The 21,773-nt window shown below is 41.3% G+C and overlaps 1 protein-coding gene across 1 annotated transcript in view; it reads left to right on the top strand.

The window, feature by feature from the left end:
* The first annotated feature begins 3,467 nt into the window (after nucleotides 1–3,467).
* Nucleotides 3,468–21,773, top strand: part of dnah12 (dynein, axonemal, heavy chain 12) — a 67,350-nt gene continuing 49,044 nt past the window's right edge. Inside the window, exons 1-9 of the mRNA XM_060938155.1 lie at nucleotides 3,468–3,516; nucleotides 3,948–4,125; nucleotides 15,311–15,389; nucleotides 15,480–15,506; nucleotides 15,611–15,800; nucleotides 16,762–16,828; nucleotides 16,921–17,079; nucleotides 18,725–18,920; nucleotides 19,002–19,190. Of these exons, the coding sequence (XP_060794138.1) occupies nucleotides 3,950–4,125; nucleotides 15,311–15,389; nucleotides 15,480–15,506; nucleotides 15,611–15,800; nucleotides 16,762–16,828; nucleotides 16,921–17,079; nucleotides 18,725–18,920; nucleotides 19,002–19,190 (1,083 nt within the window). The 5' untranslated portion in view covers nucleotides 3,468–3,516; nucleotides 3,948–3,949. The remainder of the gene's footprint in view (nucleotides 3,517–3,947; nucleotides 4,126–15,310; nucleotides 15,390–15,479; nucleotides 15,507–15,610; nucleotides 15,801–16,761; nucleotides 16,829–16,920; nucleotides 17,080–18,724; nucleotides 18,921–19,001; nucleotides 19,191–21,773) is intronic.

Here is a 21,773-nt window from a genome sequence, read left to right as displayed (position 1 = left end):
CACAGTGGTAAACATGCCTCTGTCCCAACTTTTTTGAAATGTGTGATTTATTTTTCAAAAAAACAATAAAATTTCTCAGTTTCAACATTTGATATGTTGTCTTTCTGTTATTTTCAATGGAATATAGGATTTCCAATATTCGCAAATTGTCGTATTCTGTTTTTTATTTATGTTACACAGTGTCCCACATTTATGGAATTGGGGTTGTATTAAATTTTCACTTTCTTAAACAACTGATGAAAAATATTTAACTTTTTCATGGTATTCTAATTCTTCGAGATGCACTAGTATGTCCATGAAAGTCCATGGCAACAGAACGATTAGATTAAACAAAGTTTACGATAAAACAGTGTGAATACGCTAAGGAAACTGCATTTGCATTTTTCTACAGTGTATCCCACTAAATTTCCAACAACTGTCATGAGGTATTATGACCATGATATGCAGGAAGTCACTGACTATCAGTTATAAACTATAAACTATAAACTATACATTTCAAATATAAATTTATTTCTGTAAATAACTCTGGAATAATAACACACGGATTAGCCATTTCTGAGTCATGAACATGTTTGTGTCCAATAGTAAATGCTGTAAATATTACATTTGTCTAACTGCTTACAGACAGATGGTAAATGAGGGTACAAATATGCACTGTATCTCAAAGTGGTCCATGAGGTCCATGATTAAAAAAAAAAAGTTTTTAACAAAGTAATGACCCACAGTTATCATGGTTATTATATTATTATTATTATTGAGTTCTTATAGTTAATTAATTTGAATGGGTTCAATCCAACTCTCAGTAGTGCAAAAACAAGTGAGCCTTTATGCTGTATATAGTCAGCTTGGAGCATAATTTGTTCTGTCAGGAATGATAAATCAAACAAATATCCAAAATATCAATTTACACACGTAAGTAATGCTCTGAATATTTAAATAGTTTGCTGATGTGTGATGATTATTTTACAGGTTTATTTTACAGTTAAAGGGGTCTCTGGTAAGAAAAAAAAAGGTTTGAGAGCCACTGAGCACATTATTATTATTATTATTATTATTATTATTATTATTATTATTATTATTATTATTATTATACACTTTAAAGCACCGCTGACTCAGTTTGGTATGATCAATAAATCAACAGTAATACTACTTTTTGCACTTTCTTTTAGGTAGGAAGTCATTATTAGTGAGTCGAAAGAACAGTTGTAGAGCCTTTTGGGTCTAAAGACATTTTATTGTTTGATGGAGGACTTGTTTAACGCCATTTTCTTCATGAAGGAATGTCTCCCCCTTGTGGCTAATCTGAAATATTGTTCAAAAGGTTGAACGAAGATAAGAATTCAACTTTCATTTACAATTTAAAGCTAGATGCTGGAGCAATGTCAGAAAAGGTATACAATTTGAATGTGTATGCTATTAGTTTAGCGATTTTATTATGATATTTAAAAACCCTGAATGTCATTCTTGGAAAATAGCAAGGGAGAATTAACTTACTCTTATCTGCATACATTAATAATTCTACATCCAGTCACCAGATTAATTAATTATTTTAGCAGACAAACTGAAGTTCCAAAATTCACCTCTTAATTCTTAAATCCATAAGCATCAGTTAGCTCTGCATTAATTTCAAGTGGAACCTAAAATAGTAAAAAATTGGATTGATAGTGCACTAAAGTATAAGAGCGCAATGCTAAATATGTTAGATCTAGGCCCTGGCTTGTTTTTTACCTTTGTCATAAAATTAAAATTTTTTTTGCAGTCCGGTTTCCATTAAACGTGTGCTCTGATTGGCTTGCGAGCGGTCCGGAATCCTACGATCCGGACCCCGGTTACGGACCTTTAACGACTCATTCACAACAACAACAAACATAGTAGCAATTTTTTGTCAACATTTTTGTCGCCTAGATCAGGGACGTGATCTAGATCAAGTTTTCTTTTCGGAAAATTCCGAGCTGACGTAGCTTGTCAAACAGGTTTTTGACAAGCTTATAGTAGGTTTGTTCTAAATATGGTTTCCTTTTCGGGCGCTCTCATTTTTAGAATTTGGTAAAGAAAAAAATAAATATATTATTTACCAGCTTAAGGTCGGTCCGTATCGTGAAATACCGTGACCTCGGCCTTGAAAATACTGACCTTGGCCCAGAGACCTCGGTTAGTATTTTCAAGACCTCGGTAATGGTATTTCATGATATAGACCTCCCAGCTGGTAAATAATATATATGTATTTTTCTTTATTAGGAATTTCCCATAACATTCCGGCAGTAAACCTGCCTCGAAATATTAGTAGGCATCTGTACTTTTATATGACTTTAGCATCCCTGGTGTATTTAGAAGTCCCAAATATTAAATTGCTCAGGATTTCGTAGTGTCCCAAATCTGATAGCTGGTTTGTCATACACTTTTCAAGCGGAATACATTTGTGGGTAAATTAAGAAGAAGAAGAAGCCTTTATTTTTGTCACATGTACAGTCAAGCACAGTGAAATTCCTTCTCTGCATTTAAACCATATGAAGCAGTGCACACACACACACACACACACACACACACACACACACACACACAGATTAGATTAGAACTTTATTGATCCGTTTGGGAGGGTTCCCTCAAGGAAATTAAAATTCCAGTAGCATCATCATAGGATAAACAGAGAAAAGAATAGAAAAAAGAGAGAACTGAGAGAGAGAGAGAGAGAGAGAGAGAGAGAGAGAGAGAGAGAGAGAGAGAGCTGAATAAATAAATACATTCGTGGGTAAATTATAGGGCTCTGTGATGCCTGCATGTTTCAGCTTTTCGATGTAACATCATCGACTGGTACAAATAAGATTTTAATTGTTTCAGAGAGCTTGTACTGACTGCAGTCGTCTCGATTTTCATTGTTAACTGTCACGGCGGGTGGCATGGTGGTGTAGTGGTTAGCGCTGTCGCCTCACAGCAAGAAGGTCCAGGTTTGAGCCCCGTGGCTGACGGGGGCTTTTCTGCACGGAGTTTGCATGTTGTCCGCGTGGGTTTCCTCCGGGTGCTCCGGTTTCCCCCACAGTCCAAAGACATGCAGGTTAGGTTAACTGGTGACTCTAAATTGACCGTAGGTGTGAATGTGAGTGTGAATGGTTGTCTGTGTCTATGTGTCAGCCCTGTGATGACCTGGCGACTTGTCCAGGGTGTACCCCGCCTTTCGCCCGTAGTCAGCTGGGATAGGCTCCAGCCTGCCTGCGACCCTGTAGAACAGGATAAAGCGGCTAGAGATAATGAGATGAGATGAACTGTCACGGCTATGTTTATTTGTTTGCCCAGCAATATGGCGGACGTCGCGTGACGAATGAAAAAAAAAAATCTGTGACGTCAGTGAAAGGCCCCTTTATGACTGACGCCACGTGCAAGCAAACATAATGTGCCGTCATTGAAGCCCCCTTGTGACGTCAGCCATCACGTGCAAGTAATGGTTCCTTTGTTCCCATAGCAACAGTAGACTCAGCCACCAGACTTCAGCCAGTCTACGGGTGAAACTGAAACACTTAGGTAATACAAACCTTTTTAATTATATTAACTAATACGAATAGAAAGAAAACTAAAACCGTGTTTGTTTACCAAATCTGTGTACACAACTTTCACCCGAATTACAGCTCTGCAGCCTGGAAACGCGACACATTGCCTTTACTTTGGCCTCCACTGAGCTGTTAACTCTTTAACCATTTGTGTGCTTTTGCCATTGACAAGCTGATTAGCTGCGCTGCTAGAAATTAGCCTTGCCGTATATACAGTAGTCACTGCTAAGTACCTTTTTTTTTGTTGGTTGTTTTATTTATTTATTTATTTATTTATTTATTTAAAAAAATAAATTCTATCTTAATATAAATTATGTCTGAATATAAACTTATTACTGGAAACTTTGTATTACACTGAACTGTTACCATTTTATAAATATAATATGCTGGATATTATTTCAATAGAAATGACGACCACATCGGCAGAATTTAAAGGTTCCTTAGAAGATGTGTCGACAAGCTCCACAGTTTTATCTCCAGACCGGAAAACCTGCAGCCTTCCTGAGAACAGAATAGCAGTGCGGAAAAAACTGCTTCGCTACAGCAGGAGTAAACAAAAGCAACATGAACTGCATCAATACATGTGAGTCTTTCTTTCTTTCCTTCCTGTCTTCAATAATAATGTTGCTAGCTACTGTTTAGTACAGTGGGGCAAAAAAGTATTTAGTCAGCCACCAATTGTGCAAGTTCTCCCACTTAAAAAGATGAGAGAGGCCTGTAATTTTCATCATAGGTACACTTCAACTATGAGAGACAGAATGGGGGGAAAGAATCCAGGAAATCACATTGTAGGATTTTTAATGAATTAATTGGTAAATTCCTCAGTAAAATAAGTATTTGGTCACCTACAAACAAGCAAGATTTCTGGCTCTCACAGACCTGTAACTTCTTCTTTAATGCCCCTTTTCCACCAAAGCAGTTCCAGGGCTGGTTCGGGGCCAGTGCTTAGTTTGGAACCGGGTTTTCTGTTTCCACTGACAAAGAACTGGCTCTAGGGCCAGAAAAAACGGTTCCAGGCTAGCACCAACTCTCTGCTAGCCTGGGAAATCCCATGCTGCTTTGCACAATCGTTCCGATCTGAAAAGACAGCATGGAAACTATGGTCTAAAGGCTCGCCTGAGTTAGGGAGCCAATCAGAGAGTGGGGAGGGGTGGAAAGACGGTGACGTGTACTACTCGACAAACGGAAGCTTGTAGTTTATTTGGGACTGTTTACGGATCACATTTAACATGGCGGCGAGCGATACGAACCAAACTTTCGATCAAGCTTTAGACACTTCTGAATAGTTTAGAGCGAAATTTTGTTTTAAAAAAAGAACAGCGTTTGGCGTTACAGTCTTTCTTCACCTCTTCGTCTTCTTCGTCGCTCTAACTACGTCACCGGGTACAACTGCCATGATTGGCCATGGGCTACGTATACGCCAAATGATAGACATTCGCAACGTCCAATAAATGGCCGTTGATAATCGTAAACCACACCTCCCCTACGAGAAATTCAATAGGCGGATTCCAGACCATATTTCACTTGTGATATGGTCTGGTGTTAACCAGACTAACTCTCTGCTGGGCCAGAGGAAAGAACTGCTTACATCACCGGGGGGGGCGGAGTTGTTAAGACCAACAACAATAACAAGACCGCGAAAGGTTGCCATTTTTAAGCGACGAGAAGCCACAGCTGTACAAACGCGAAGTCATCCATTATTATTATTGTTGTTGTTGCTGCTGCTGCTTCTTCCATGTTGTTTTTGCTTCGATATTCACGCCAAGCTTTAAGCAAACGTAGTGACGTAACTGACATATACAGCGACGTAATGACGTATACAGCGACGTAATGACGTGGCACCGCGAGCTATGGAGAAGCAAACTGGTTCTCAGCTGGCTCGCAAGTTGAACGAGTTGTGAACCAGCACCAGCACTGGCCCCGAACCAGCCCTGGAACTGATTTGGTGGAAAAGGGGTATAAGAGGCTCCTCTGTCCTCCACTCATTACCTGTATTAATGGCACCTGTTTGAACTCGTTATCAGTATAGAAGACACCTGTCCACAACCTCAAACAGTCACACTCCAAACTCCACTATGGCCAAGACCAAAGAGCTGTCAAAGGACACCAGAAACAAAATTGTAGACCTGCACCAGGCTGGGAAGACTGAATCTGCAATAGGTAAGCAGCTTGGTGTGAAGAAATCAACTGTGGGAGCAATTATTAGAAAACGGAAGACATACAAGACCACTGATAATCTCCCTCGATCTGGGGCTCCACGCAAGATCTCACCCCGTGGGGTCAAAATGATCACAAGAACGGTGAGTAAAAATCCCAGAACCACACGGGGGGACCTAGTGAATGACCTGCAGAGAGCTGGGACCAAAGTAACAAAGGCTACCATCAGTAACACACTACACCGCCAGGGACTCAAATCCTGCAGTGCCCCCTGCTTAAGCCAGTACATGTCCAGGCCCGTCTGAAATTTGCTAGAGAGCATTTGGATGATCCAGAAGAGGATTGGGAAAATGTCATATGGTCAGATGAAACCAAAATAGAACTTTTTGGTAAAAACTCAACTTGTCGTGTTTGGAGGAGAAAGAATGCTGAGTTGCATCCAAAGAACACCATACCTACTGTGAAGCATGGGGGTGGAAACATCATGCTTTGGGGCTGTTTTTCTGCAAAGGGACCAGGACGACTGATCCATGTAAAGGAAAGAATGAATGGGGCCATGTATCATGAGATTTTGAGTGAAAACCTCTTTCCATCAGCAAGGGCATTGAAGATGAAATGTGGCTGGGTCTTTCAGCATGACAATGATCCCAAACACACCGCCCGGGCAACGAAGGAGTGGCTTCGTAAGAAGCATTTCAAGGTCCTGGAGTGGCCTAGCCAGTCTCCAGATCTCAACCACATAGAAAATCTTTGGAGGGAGTTGAAAGTCCATGTTGCCCAGCGACAGCCCCAAAACATCACTGCTCTAGAGGAGATCTGCATGGAGGAATGGGCCAAAATACCAGCAACAGTGTGTGAAAACCTTGTGAAGACTTACAGAAAACGTTTGACCTCTGTCATTGCCAACAAAGGGTATATAACAAAGTATTGAGATGAACTTTTGTTATTGACCAAATACTTATTTTCCACCATAATTTGCAAATAAATTCTTTAAAAATCAGACACTGTGACTTTCTGGATTTTTTTTCTCATTCTGTCTCTCATAGTTGAGGTATACCTATGATGAAAATTACAGGCCTCTCTCATCTTTTTAAGTGGGAGAACTTGCACAATTGGTGACTGACTAAATACTTTTTTGCCCCACTGTATGTATGTACAGTGGAGACCACGATAAATAATTTCAAAACTTTTCCCACCTTTAATGTGACCTATAACCTGTACAAAGAAAGCACAACTTTATTCATCACACACTTGTGAAATTCCTCTCTGCATTTACCCCATCTGAAGCAGTGAACACACACGTGAGCAATGAGCGCACACACATACCCAGAGCAGTGGGCAGCCACACTAACAATACCCGGGGAGCAGTTGGGAGTTAGGTGCCTCGCTCAAGGGCACCCCAGCCCAAGGCTGTCCCATATTAAACTAACTGCATGTCTTTAGACTGTGGGGGAAACCGGAACACACACACGCAGACAACATGCAAACTCCACACAGAAAGGCCCTTGCCGGCCACTGGGTTCGAACCCAGAACCTTCTTGCTGTGAGGCGACCATGCTAAACACTACACCACCGTGCCGCCCAATTCAGTTGAAAAACAAGCAAATCTGTTAGGGAGATAAAAACATTTTAAAAAACGTACAATAAGCTGGTGGGTCAGCACGGTGGTGTAGTGGTTAGCGCTGTCGCCTCACAGCAAGAAGGTCCGGGTTCGAGCCCCGTGGCTGGCGAGGGCCTTTCTGCGTGGAGTTTGCATGTTGTCCGCGTGGGTTTCCTCCGGGTGCTCCGGTTTCCCCCACAGTCCAAAGACATGCAGGTTAGGTTAACTGGCGACTCTAAATTGACCGTAGGTGTGAATGTGAGCGTGAATGGTTGTCTGTGTCTATGTGTCAGCCCTGTGATGACCTGGCGACTTGTCCAGGGTGTACCCCGCCTTTCGCCCGTAGTCAGCTGGGATAGGCTCCAGCTTGCCTGTGACCCTGTAGGACAGGATAAAGCGGCTAGAGATAATGAGATGAGATGAGACAATAAGCTGGTTGCATAAGTGTGCACACCCTTAAACTAATACTTTGTTGAAGCACCTTTTGATTTAATTACAGCATTCAGTCTTTTTGGGTTCACACCTGCCATCAGTTAAAATGACTCTGATTAACCCCAAATAAAGTTCAGACATTTACTCAGTTCAGCGCCAAAGCTGGGGGGTCCTGGGGTGCCCGTGACCCCCCCCCTTTGTCGGACCATACGTTTTTTCAATAGCCGCATAAGAATATTAGAAAAGCTCCCAGTGTAATTTTTCTAACATTTTTTAAAAACTAGATTGTCACCTCAGCCTCATTAGGGTTTCTATAACCTTGTATGGACTTCCTGTGGTTTGGGTGCGAAGACCCAGTTTGTCAGAGTGTGTGCGGGAGAGGCGGATGTAAGTGCAGATATGTTAAATAATACGCAGTGCGATATGAGCATAAAGTGCGTGAAACGCACACAACAGGCAAACAGCAGGCAAATTCGTAATTGAGGAAACAGGCAGAAGGTCAATCGAGGCGCGGACAGGATATCAGAGGCAAAACTATACAAGATCAAGGGACGAGAAACAGGAGTTGAAAAACCAGGAGGTCAACAAGGACAGGAAACAAGGCTCTGTAAGGCACACTAGACGCGGCGTGATACTTCGCATCATCCTTGCATGGGCGCAGTCCTTAAATAGCCCAAACATAGTTCATTGATTAAAGACAGGTGTTCTTCATTAACGGGGCGCGTGCGCAGGAGGCGCGCCTTCAGGTGCACGAGCCAAGGTGCGCAGGACTGACACAGTTCTGTGCAAGTGCAACACGATCGCACTAGAAAGCACGGTCAAGCTGCCAGTTGTGAATTACGAGTATTTCCTCTTGTGTTAATAATTCACCATGTCAAAACAAGTGAAACTTTCCTCCTTCTTTCAATGTGAAGAGAGGTAAGCAATTTATTATATATTTTTTCCATCAAAGTTGCATTTTGTGGCTTTGAAGCTAAGTTTTAGTGTGCCATTTCTAGAACACAACATCAAGAAAACGTGGAAGAAACAGCAATAATGGAATAGCCGGTTTCTAAGCTACCTAAAACTAGAAATGGTAATTATTTTTTTGTTACATAATGTACTCAGGCTGCCAGTTAGTGTGTGACACCCCCCCCCCCCCCCCCCCTTTGAAAAATCCTAACTACGCCCCTGCAGTTGCATCCTCCAGCAAAAGCCAGGGTTCACAGAGAGCTTACAAAGCATCAAAGGGATCTCATTGTTGAAAGGTATCAGTTGAAGGGTACAAAAACATTTCCACGGCATTAGATATACCATGGAGCACAGTGAAGACAGTCATCAAAAAGTGGAGTAAATATGGGACAACAGTGACGCTACCGAGAACTGGACATCCCTCCAAAGTTGATGAAAAGACAAGACGAAAACTGGTCAGGGAGGCTGCCAAGAGGCCTACAGCAACACTGAAGGAGCTGCAGGAATTTCTGACAAGTACTGGTTGTGTACTACATGTGACAACAATCTCCCGTATTCTCCATATGTCTGGACTATAGGGTAGGGTCACAAGATGGAAGCCTTTTCTTATAAAGAAAAATGTCCAGGCCCGGCTAAATTTTGCAAAAAAAAAAACATCAACTCTCTCTAAAGCATGTGGGAAAATGCATGATTGGTCTGACGAAACCAAGATTGAACTTTTTGGCCATGATTCCAAAAGGTATGTTTGGCGCAAAAACAACACTGCACATCACCAAAAGAACACCATACCCATGGTGAAGCATGGTGGTGGCAGCATCATGTTTTAGGGTTATTTTTCTTCAGCTGGAACAGGGGCTTTAGTCAAGGTGGAGGGAATTATGAACAGTTCTAACTATCAGTCAGTTTTGACCCAAAACCTTCAGGTGTTTGCTAGAAAGATGACGATGAAGAGGAATTTCATCTTTCAGTACAACAATGATCCCAAGCATACATTGAAATCAACAAAAGAATGGCTTCACCAGAAGAAAATTAAAGTTTTGGAATGGCCCAGCCAGAGCCCAGACCTAAATCCAATTGAAAATCTGTGGGGTGACCTGAAGAGGTGCACAAGAGATGCCCTCACAGTCTGACAGATTTGGAGCGCTTTTGCAAGGGCAAATATTGCCAAATCTAGATGTGGCAGGCTGATAGACTCCGACCCCAAAAGACTGAATGCTGTAATTAAATCAAAAGGTGCTTCAACAAAGTATTAGTTTAAGGGTGTGCACACGTATGCAACCAGCTTATTGTACTTTTTAAAAAAAAATGTTTTTCCCCCTAACAGATTTATTTGTTTTTCAATTGAAATGTACAGGTTATAGGTCACATTAAAGGTGGGAAAAGTTTTGAAATTATTTTGGCCTCTTACTTGTCTGAGATTTTAACTATTCGTGATCATGGTGGGGCCCTGCGTTCTTCGGGTCAGCTTCTGTTAGAAGTTCCAAGGTCGAGATATAAACAGTGGGGTGATCGTTCTTTTGCTGTCGCTGCTCCCAGACTGTGGAACAATCTGCCCCCCGACATTCGCACCACTATTGATCCCGGCCTTTTTAAATAAAAGTTGAAGACCTACTGTTTTAGATTGGCATACAATCCTGACTAGGGGAGTCTTGTTTTTGAGGGGTGCTTCGTTTCGTCTGTTTTATTTCATGTACTTCTGAAAGGCTTTTGGTAATCTGTAGCACGGTGGCACCTTCCCAGTTAAAACCTGTGTTTTTATGTGTTTTGGTGTTCTGTTTTATGGCTTTGATGTAAAGCACTTTGGGTACCTTTTGGTTATTGTAAAGGGCTATATAAATAAAATTTGATTGATTGATTTATCGTGGTCTCATTTTTTTACATCACAAAAACCTATCATTTTAACTGGGTGTGTACACTTTTTATATCCACTGTAAGTCCTCTGCTGTGTGTAAGGAAAACTGCAATTATACCACTATCAAATCTTCCCCTTAACCCTCAACTGATCCGCTCTGTAGGAAGTACATATACTTTGTTTGTTAGTTTCCTCTTCAGGAAAACATTTTTGTTTGAACTGGTGGCAGAGATCAATTCCAGACAAGGGAAAGTTAAAGCCTGGAATAGACAAAATGGCTACATCCAATGTACAATCCTGTTGGGACGCTGTGTAAAATGTAAATACATTACATTACTGCTGTCTGTCCTGGCTCCCCGTTGGTAGAATGACCTTCCCATTGAGGTCAGAGCTACTGACTCCCTGACCACCTTCAAGCACAGACTGAAGACTCACCTCTTTAGGCTGCACCTCTCCCCTGCTTCCCTGTTCACTGTGTAACTGCGTATTGGTCAAGACCAACCCAGGCTGTGTACTGTCGAGCCCAGGGTTAGCTGTTTGAGTTCTCTATTTAGTTGTACTTTATACGGTTGGTTTGTTTCTTTGGCTGTTTGAGTACTGATACTTCAACAGAATATTACACTAAGTATTATTCTGCCACTTGTTCAGTTGGCACTAGAACTTTTTTGTCTAGAAGTTCAACACTTGATGTACCTGACTTTTGCACTCGTTGTATGTTGCTCTGGATAAGACCGTCTGCTAATTGCCATGTAACGGAATGTTAATAAAAACAATGTGATGATTTGCAAATCATGGAAAATTTAATTGAAAATAGTATCAAGGCAGGGGTGGTTAGCAATGTCACCTCAGAGCAAGAAGGTCCTGGGTTTGAGCCCAGTGGCTGACGAGGGCCTTTCTGTGTGGAGTTTGCATGTTCTGCCCGGGCTTGCTCCGGTTTCTCCCACAATCCAAAGACCTGCACGTTAGGTTAATTAGTGGCTCTAAATTGGCCGTGAGTGTGAATGGTTGTTTGTCTCTATGTGTCAGCCCTGCGATGACCTGGCGACTTGTCCTGGGTGTACCCCGCCTCTTGCCTATAGTCAGCTGGGATAGGCCCCAGCTCGCCTGCGACCCTGCACGGGATAAGTGGTGACAGATAATGGATGGATGGATGGATGGATAGTATCAAGACAATGTATCAAGTGTTTAAACTGTATTTTTGTTAAATAATATATGCTCATTTTGAGGTGGCACGGTGGTGTAGTGGTTAGCGCTGTCGCCTCACAGCAAGAAGGTCCGGGTTTGAGCCCCGTGGCCGGCGAGGGCCTTTCTGTGCGGAGTTTGCATGTTCTCCCCGTGTCCGCGTGGGTTTCCCCCGGGTGCTCCGGTTTCCCCCACAGTCCAAAGACATGCAGGTTAGGTTAACTGGTGACTCTAAACTGACCGTAGGTGTGAATGTGAGTGTGAATGGTTGTCTGTGTCTATGTGTCAGCCCTGTGATGACCTGGCAACTTGTCCGACTCCAGGGTGTACCCCGCCTTTCGCCCTTAGTCAGCTGGGATAGGCTCCAGCTTGCCTGCGACCCTGTAGAACAGGATAAAGCAGCTAGAGATAATGAGATGAGATGAGATCTTCTACGGTACTTAATATCATTAAAAGTTTCAAAGAATCCAGAGAAATCTTTGTACCCAAGGGATAAGGCTGAAAACCAATATTGGATGCCTGTGATCTTCAGGCCCTCAGATGACACTGCATTAAAACAGACATGATTTTCTCGTGGAGAATGCTGCATGAGCTCAGAAACATTTCTGAAAACCATTGTCTGTGAACACAGGTCGTCACTGCATCCACAAATGCAAGTTAAAATTCTACTGCGCAAAGAAGAATATATAAACAATATCCAGAAACACCGCCACCTTCTCTGGGCCTGAGCTTATTTATGATGGACTAAGACGAAGTGGAAAGCTCTCCTGTGGTCTGACAAATCAAAATTTGAAATTCTTTCTTCGAAAACATGGACGCTGTCTCCTCTGGGCTGAATAGGAGAGGGACCATCTGGCTTGTTATCACAGTTCAAAAGCCAGCATCTGTGATGCTATGGGGTGCATTAGTGCACATGACATGGATAGCTTGCACATCTGGGAAGGCATCATTAATGCTGAACCATATATACATGTTTTGGAATGACATGCTGCCATCCAGATGACGTCCTTTTCATGGAAGGTCTTGCTCATTTCCGTAAGACAATGCCAAACCACATTATGCACATATTTTATTGAGCCATATTCATGGCTCTATAGTAAGAGTGGTGGGTGCTAAACTGTTGTGCCAGCAGTCCAGACCTGTTTCCCACTGAAAACATGTGGTGCATTATGAAATGAAATGATGTGATGCAACACCATGGTAAACATGCTCCTGTCCCAACGTTTTTGAAATGTGTTGCTGGCATCAAATTAAAAATGAGCACATATTTTTTTCAAACAACAATAAAATTTCTCAGTTTCAACATTCAATATTTTTGTTTTTGTACTATTTTCAATGAAATATACGGTTGTCATGATTTGCATATCCTTGCATTCTTTTTTTATTTTCATTTTATACAGCATCTCACCTTTTTTGGAAACTGGGTTATATAGTAATATTATATATATATGTTTTTTGGGGGTGGCACGGTGGTGTAGTGGTTAGCGCTGTCGCCTCACAGCAAGAAGGTCCTGGGTTCAAGCCCCGCGGCCGGCGAGGGCCTTTCTGTGCGGAGTTTGCATGTTCTCCCCGTGTCCGCGTGGGTTTCCTCCGGGTGCTCCGGTTTCCCCCACAGTCCAAAGACATGCAGGTTAGGCTAACTGGTGACTCTAAATTGACCGTAGGTGTGAATGTGAGTGTGAATGGTTGTCTGTGTCTATGTGTCAGCCCTGTGATGACCTGGCGACTTGTCCGGGGTGTACCCTGCCTTTCGCCCGTAGTCAGCTGGGATAGGCTCCAGCTTGCCTGCAACCCTGTAGAAGGATAAAGCGGCTAGAGATAATGAGATGAGATAATTATTCCAGGTCTAGAATAATTAACTCTTTGATGCAAAACATATGCACACCCCTTCTAATGCACAACATGGGTCAAAAATGACCTGCATTCGTTTTCCAGGTTATTTCATGCTGACTGAGTTTTTCTTTGCTCTATCTTTTGAAATCAATTTATTTTATGATTGAATATTCCAAGTATTTAAATATCTTGTTTTTAATTACCACAAATCATTAATTTAATTTTTTCTTTCCTACTTTATGAACAAAAATACTTTTTATATTACTACACATGGGTCATCCAAGTGTGATTTAAAATTAAATGTCTTAATACTATAATAATAATTTGTTTCAAGTAATTACTTTAGCAGTGAATGGGGCCAATTATTTATTTATTAACTATGTAGTTAGCTAAGCCAACTACAATAAAATTAGCTAACTAAAGTAGAATATGTCAACAGCTCGGTAGCTAATAGTAATTACTTGTAACTTTCTGACAAGTAATCTACTCAGTCTCAAGGTATCCTAAACATAATCAATTTTTTTCTAAGGTAATGTTAGAACAATTGAAAAACATTACTTACATGTATTAGATGGGCAAAGGGCGCTGTGCTGAGCTGTGAAATGTCTGACACAAGCACAATTCACAGTTCCCACCAAACGCTGGAGTAAATGCATGCGGGTCGTTTCTGACCCATGTGTGTAAACTTGATGTAGAATTACAAAAGCTGTGCTTGTTTATAACTTAAGAAAGGAAAAATTAAAATGATGATTTGTGCTAAACAAAAACAAGATATTTATTGCATATTTGGAAAAGTAAATGACAAAATGAATTTATTTCAAAAGTATATCACAGAAACACTCAGCCATACATGAAATAACCTGGAAAATGAATGCAGGTCGTTTTTGACCCATGTTGTGCATTAGAAGGGTAGTGATACAAAAAGGGTTTTTATTCAAAAAGTAAGAAAGGAAAAAATAAAATAAGGATGTATGATGATCAAAAACAAGTTAATTGAGGAATACCTTGAATACTGAATGATGGAATTAATTTATTGCAAAGATATAGAAGATAAAAACTCACCCGGGTCACTTTTGACCCATGTTTTGCATCAAAGGGTTAAACACTGTGCTTTTAAAAGTTATATGGTAATTTGTAACGCTAACGATTGCTATTCACCTAAACTGTATCCAAATATAAGGGTTACACAATGAGTGCTGTATATCAATTATATTATTCTGCTTGATTGAAAACATGTTGGTTATCCCTTGGGCGGCACGGTGGTGTAGTGGCTAGTATGATCACCTCACAGCAACAAAGTTCTGGGTTCGAGCCCAGCGGCCGACGGGGGCCTTTCTGTGTGGAGTTTGCATGTTCTCCCCGTGTCCGCGTGGGTTTCCTCCAGGTGCTCCGGTTTCCCCCACAGTCCAAAGGCATGCAGGTTAGGTTAACTGGTGACTCTAAATTGACCGTAGATGTGAATGTGAGTGTGAATGGTTGTTTGTCTCTATGTGATGACCTGGTGACTTGTCCAGAGTGTACCCCGCCTCTCGCCCATTGTCAGCTGGGATAGGCTCCAGCTTGCCCGTGACCCCGCACAGGATAAGCGGTTACGGATAATGGATAGATGGGCTGGATGGTTATCCCTTGATGTGACATAGCTATGATTGGACTGTATTATTCTGATCAAAATTATCTACATTTGTTTGCACAGTATTGTAACTATCAACTAATGATAGATTGTGCGTCCCTGGCTATTCTAATTCTCTATGGTCTTTTCAGTATTGCAAGTGCGGCTCAAGCCTATAAAAAGGCCAAGGACACAACCCCAGTGGATTCTCAACCTGAGTTTCCCCCAACGGTATGAAAATTTTCTTCAAATATGTTCACATTATATGTTATTGTACTTCCTTGATTTTTACTGCTTTCTAACACAAAGCGTTTTTAACAGATGATGAGTGAAGCAAGAAAGCAACGTGTAAGTACTTTTTATTCTGTTTAATACAGTACACCTTATCAGCTAAGCGTTTATCAGTTTTTCTTCTCACCTTGGCAACATCTGTCCATGCTACCTGTCTGTAGATGAACTACCTGTTCCTAAAGCAGTGTGCGGAAAGTAGACCCATTGTACCCATTCAGCAGCAGTGGCTGGACAACATGTTGAGCCTTATACCACCTCAGCTCGGGCTGGGGCCTGGCAGACCGGAGCTCCTGGAGGAACTGTGCAAGGAGGTCAGCGAGACATTCCTTAGCACCATGCTCAAGTTCACAGGTGAGCTGTAAAAAAAAAAACCTCTTACAGGAAATAATAACCCAGCATTAACAATGCTACATTTAAATATTGAGTTATTATAGTTATGAGCCTGTTCAACTGGTCACTTGAATGTGGTTCAGTCCAAACCTTTCGAATTAAAAAGCAAATAGACCTGCAAATAATGCCAGCTTGTGCCTTAAGTGTTCTGTTTGTCAAAAGTGTAGAAAAAAAATGCTAAGGCTTTTATGAATAGCCAGAATGTTCCTGCACCAATTAGAATAATTAGTCTAATATTTAAAATAGTTGGGTAAAATTAATCTGTACTGGAGAAGTTTATTTATTTTAAATTTTTTTCTTGGGCGGCACGGTGGTGTAGTGGTTAGTGCTGTCGCCTCACAGCAAGAAGGTCCGGGTTCGAGCCCCGTGGCCGGCGAGGGCCTTTCTGTGCGGAGTTTGCATGTTCTCCCCGTGTCCGCGTGGGTTTCCTCCGGGTGCTCCGGTTTCCCCCACAGTCCAAAGACATGCAGGTTAGGTTAACTGGTGACTCTAAATTGACCGTAGGTGTGAATGTGAGTGGTTGTCTGTGTCTATGTGTCAGCGCTGTGATGACCTGGCGACTTGTCCAAGGTGTACCCTGCCTTTCGCCCGTAGTCAGCTGGGATAGGCTCCAGCTTGCCTGCGACCCTGTAGGACAGGATAAAGCGGCTAGAGATAATGAGATGAGATTTTTTTTCTTAAGCAGTTGAATACAAAACATTTGACATGAGAACCCCTGGTTTAGTTGATTGAGCTTATTGCAGGCAGGTTATAGTTCGGACAGTGGAGTGCTGTTAAGGATATTTTCATTCACATCTTTTTAATTACTTACATTCCCAGAAGTTTTATGTGCCAGATTATTACCTTTTTTACTCTGCAAAAAAAATACACTTTACAGAAATACAGAATTATGATTGTTGTTGCTGTGTTTTGTTTTTTTTAGTTGGCAGTATCCTCCAGAAGCCACAGATGGATCCAGCTCTTTCCTTAGCAAAACAAGCTGCACCCATGTGAGTGCACTGGAGTCTAATAATGCACCCTTAAGCTGGATTCTTTCATATTTATATCAGTGATTATAAATGTTTCTCTCCTTTTACTGTAGGACTCTTGATTTCAGCAGCCCATGGCATAAGACCTTCATCAGGAGTCAAAAGAAGATTAAAGAGAATTTGCACATCCTACACCCAGTAATGAAAGTCATTTTGGATACCTGTTACACAACATTTTCTCAGCTGCTCCTGGCTGATATCTCAAATTGCAGGTATTGCTTTTTGGCTCAGCCTTTGGCTGAAGCCTATAGAGGCATCTGTCTGTATGTATATGTTTAACCAAGTTCGAGCGTGTTTAAGAATGTAATTGGCGTGCCAGCCTCAGGTAGGGATTCCACAGTCGTGCTGTGGCGCCGCTGCATACTGGCAATGTAAGTGCTATGTTACATAACCTCAGCTTGTAATGTAATCCTCTGTGGCTGAGTGGGCTAGAGTGCTGTCCAGGAAAAGAACAGATTTTGCAACGTTGGTTTGAGTCCTGGCGTCAGCGTATTTCTGAGCGGGCTATTTTTTCTATTTATGTACCGTAGCTTCTATCTCCTAATCAGACAAAGGCTGAGCTCAGACCTGCACAGGTCTCTAGTTTCTGAATGCAGTTCACATTTCAAATATTAGTGTAGTTACTGCTTTATACTGGTCACGGTTGCAGTGGATCTGGAGTCTATCTGGGGATACAGTTAATTAACTAAAGAGCACTTTTTTCCTGCACCTGGATCAGTGTCAGTGTTTCTAAATACTCGCATTCTCACTACAATATTTAGGCTTCTAAATCCAACTATTCCACCATATGGTTTACAAACTTTAAAAGCCTTTACATTTGGTTCTCTACACTACTGTTCAAAAGTTTGGGGTCACTTTGAAATGTCCTTATTTTTGAAAGAAAAGCACTGTTCTTTTCAATGAAGATCACTTTAAACTAATCAGAAATCCACTCTATACATTGCTAATGTGGTAAATGACTATTCTAGCTGCAAATGTCTGGTTTTTGGTGCAATATCTCCATAGGTGTATAGAGGCCCATTTCCAGCAACTCTCACTCCAGTGTTCTAATGGTACAATGTGTTTGCTCATTGCCTCAGAAGGCTAATGGATGATTAGAAAACCCTTGTACAATCATGTTAGCACAGCTGAAAACAGTTTAGCTCTTTAGAGAAGCTATAAAACTGACCTTCGTTTGAGCAGATTGAGTTTCTGGAGCATCACATTTGTGGGGTCGATTAAATGCTCAAAATGGGCAGAAAAATGTCTTGACTATATTTTCTATTAATTTTACAACTTATGGTGGTAAATAAAAGTGTGACTTTTCATGGAAAACACAATTGTCTGGGTGACCCCAAACTTTTGAACGGTAGTGTATATCAGCACCTGATATTTTTCTCCTGCTCCCATGGCTTGTCTTGAAATAGAAAGTAATCTCTATTGCCTCTTTGGTAACTGTACATGCTTGTGTGTCGAGAAATATAACAAGGCAATACTTTTCTCTGAGGCATTTTACCAGTCAGCCGTTCAGGTTTTTTGTAACGCATGTATGTGTCGTCAAAACGACTTGTAATATTACTAATAATAGGCATATCAGACGCTCGCTGGCCGTGCTGTGAAAATTATGCATGCAGATGCTCATCTAGGTTTCCAATATCTGAAGAATGGATAAACATATTTTAATTCTGTAAAAAGTATGTTGTTTAGCATTCAATTCTGAATTCAGTGAGAGCAGTTTCAAGTAATTTGGACTGAATTTTCACCTGATATGCCTACTAATATTAAACAGCCATTGCTTTCTGATAATTTTTGTCAAGATTTATTGGAGGATTTTACTGCTCCATTCATTAACTTTTCAACTGTATTTGTGATCTAAAGGTCTAAAGGGCCTCTGGACTGTGAGAATGTCAAGAACAACGTGTCTCTTCAGTGTGAGAAAAACGAGGTGAAGCTCATGAACACCTGGTTCCCAAAGATTATTAACTTGCTTACCAGCAACAACACGGTGCGAAAAATCAAAGCAGAGAAGCTTGATGCCTTTTACAACTGTGCTTCGACACTTATCTCCAATCAGGTAAGTTTGGGAACCTTTTTTTTTTGTTGTTGCCTACTCAGTACTGATGACATCTGGATGAGATATATTCTTCATTTGTAGCTGAAGGCGCTGATTCAGAGAACTGTGGAGGCATTCGTCAACGTGTTTGGACCCCTCAACAAGCAGAAGCTTCCCCTCTTCAAGATGGACCTGACCTTTGACGATGAGAAGATGGACTTCTATCCCAGCATTCAGGATCTAGAGGAGAGTATGTTAGAGAGTCTCAACGCAATCACTAGTACTTTGCAGGTATGAAAAAGTTATGGTTTTATTATCTTTATTGGCCTTACATAGTTTCAACAATGTATTTGTGAGGGTGAGTTAAAGGAAAACCTTTAATTATTTTTATTTTTGCATTGTTTATTGCAAATAAGTGTTCATCGTTTTTCCACATAATCCCAATTTTGTTCAATGCAATTTTTCTAGTGTTTAATGAGTGTCCAAATTCCTTGAGAAAAAAAAAAAGTTTGATTCAATTCTAGTTTGTCACACTTTTAAGGTTATTTGACACACCCTCATAATATTAATAGCAATAAGTTATCTATATAATAAGCGGCAAAGTTTGTTTGTTTGTCTTGAGCTAACGATGCCATTTCTTGATGGATTTTCACCAAATTTGGCAAGTAGGTCCAGAGATGACCCGGAATTTTGCAGATATAAACAAAATTCATGTACAGGCCCCAGGGAGGTCCCTGGGGGGGCACAACATCCACCCACCCCCTCCCTCAATGCCTTTCATGTTACATTTATCAACACAAACTCTCGACAGATCTTCACTAAACTTGGCACGTAGGTACAGGAGATAGCCACAATTTGGCAGAACTCAGAAATTCCATATCTGGGCCCCAGAGCATCCCCAGTGGGCCCCTGGGTGGTGGATGTTTGGATTTTTGTTTGTCTTGGGTTAACATCACCATTTCTCGACAGATCTTCACCAAATTTGACATGGAAGTCTGGGGGCAACCCAGAATTTTGCAAAACCTGGGCAACGCCAGGTAACCTAAAAAGTCTAAAGTCCTTTCCGCACAGCGCATTAGGCAGCGCCAATCTCCGTTTCTGTAGCCCTCAGCCTCTTGCCTATTACAACCCTGATTCCAAAAAAGTTGGGGCAAAGTACAAATTGTAAATAAAAATGGAATGCAATAATTTACAAATCTCAAAAACTGATATTGTATTCACAATAGAACATAGACAACATCAAATGTCGAAAGTGAGACATTTTGAAATTTCATGCCAAATATTGGCTCATTTGAAATTTCATGACAGCAACATATCTCAAAAAAGCTGGGACAGGGGCAATAAGAGGCTGGAAAAGTTAAAGGTACAAAAAAGGAACAGCTGGAGGACCAAATTGCAACTCATTAGGTCAATTGGCAATAGGTCATTAACATGACTGGGTATAAAAAGAGCATCTTGGAGTGGCAGCGGCTCTCAGAAGTAAAGATGGGAAGAGGATCACCAATCCCCCTAATTCTGCGCCGACAAATAGTGGAGCAATATCAGAAAGGAGTTCGACAGTGTAAAATTGCAAAGAGTTTGAACATATCATCATCTACAGATACATAATATGATGATACATAATATCATCAAAAGATTCAGAGAATCTGGAAGAATCTCTGTGCATAAGGGTCAAGGCCGGAAAACCATACTGGGTGCCCATGATCTTCGGGCCCTTAGACGGCACTGCATCACATACAGGCATGCTTCTGTATTGGAAATCACAAAATGGGCTCAGGAATATTTCCAGAGAACATTATCTGTGAACACAATTCACTGTGCCATCTGCCGTTGTCAGCTAAAACTCTATAGTTCAAAGAAGAAGCCGTATCTAAACATGATCCAGAAGCGCAGACGTCTTCTCTGGGCCAAGGCTCATTTAAAATGGACTGTGGCAAAGTGGAAAACTGTTCTGTGGTCAGACGAATCAAAATTTGAAGTTCTTTATGGAAATCAGGGACGCCGTGTCATTCGGACTAAAGAGGAGAAGGACGACCCAAGTTGTTATCAGCGCTCAGTTCAGAAGTCTGCATCTCTGATGGTATTGGGTTGCATTAGTGCGTGTGACATGAGCAGCTTACACATCTGGAAAGACACCATCAATGCTGAAAGGTATATCCAGGTTCTAGAGCAACATATGCTCCCATCCAGACGACGTCTCTTTCAGGGAAGACCTTGCATTTTCCAACATGACAATGCCAAACCACATACTGCATCAATTACAGCATCATGGCTGCGTAGAAGAAGGGTCCAGGTACTGAACTGGCCAGCCTGCAGTCCAGATCTTTCACCCATAGAAAACATTTGGCGTGTCATAAAACAGAAGATACGACAAAAAAGACCTAAGACAGTTGAGCAACTAGAATCCTATATTAGACAAGAATGGGTTAACATTGCTGTCCCTAAACTTGAGCAAATTGTCTCCTCAGTCCCCAGACGTTTACAGACTGTTGTAAAGAGAAAAGGGGATGTCTCACAGTGGTAAACATGGCATTGTCCCAACTTTTTTGAGGTGTGTTGTTGTCATGAAATTTAAAATCACCTAATTTTTCTCTTTAAATGATACATTTTCTCAGTTTAAACATTTGCTATGTCATCTATGTTCTATTCTGAATAAAATATGGAATTTTGAAACTTCCACATCATTGCATTCTGTTTTTATTTACAATTTGTACTTTGTCCCAACTTTTTTGGAATCGGGGTTGTACATAGCTAGGGATACAGTGGGGGGCTGGTCCTCTGGTAACTGTGAGAGTTTGACTCCCCCTTCATGTCTGTATTGCAGTGTGCCTTGCCAGATGGCAGTAGGTACCATTTTTATAATGGTCTTTGGTA

Source organism: Neoarius graeffei, chromosome 13 (genome assembly GCF_027579695.1).
Source record: "Neoarius graeffei isolate fNeoGra1 chromosome 13, fNeoGra1.pri, whole genome shotgun sequence".
Lineage (NCBI taxonomy): Eukaryota > Metazoa > Chordata > Actinopteri > Siluriformes > Ariidae > Neoarius > Neoarius graeffei.
Note: the sequence above shows the minus strand (reverse complement) of the source record. Positions and strands in the feature narration are given on the sequence as shown.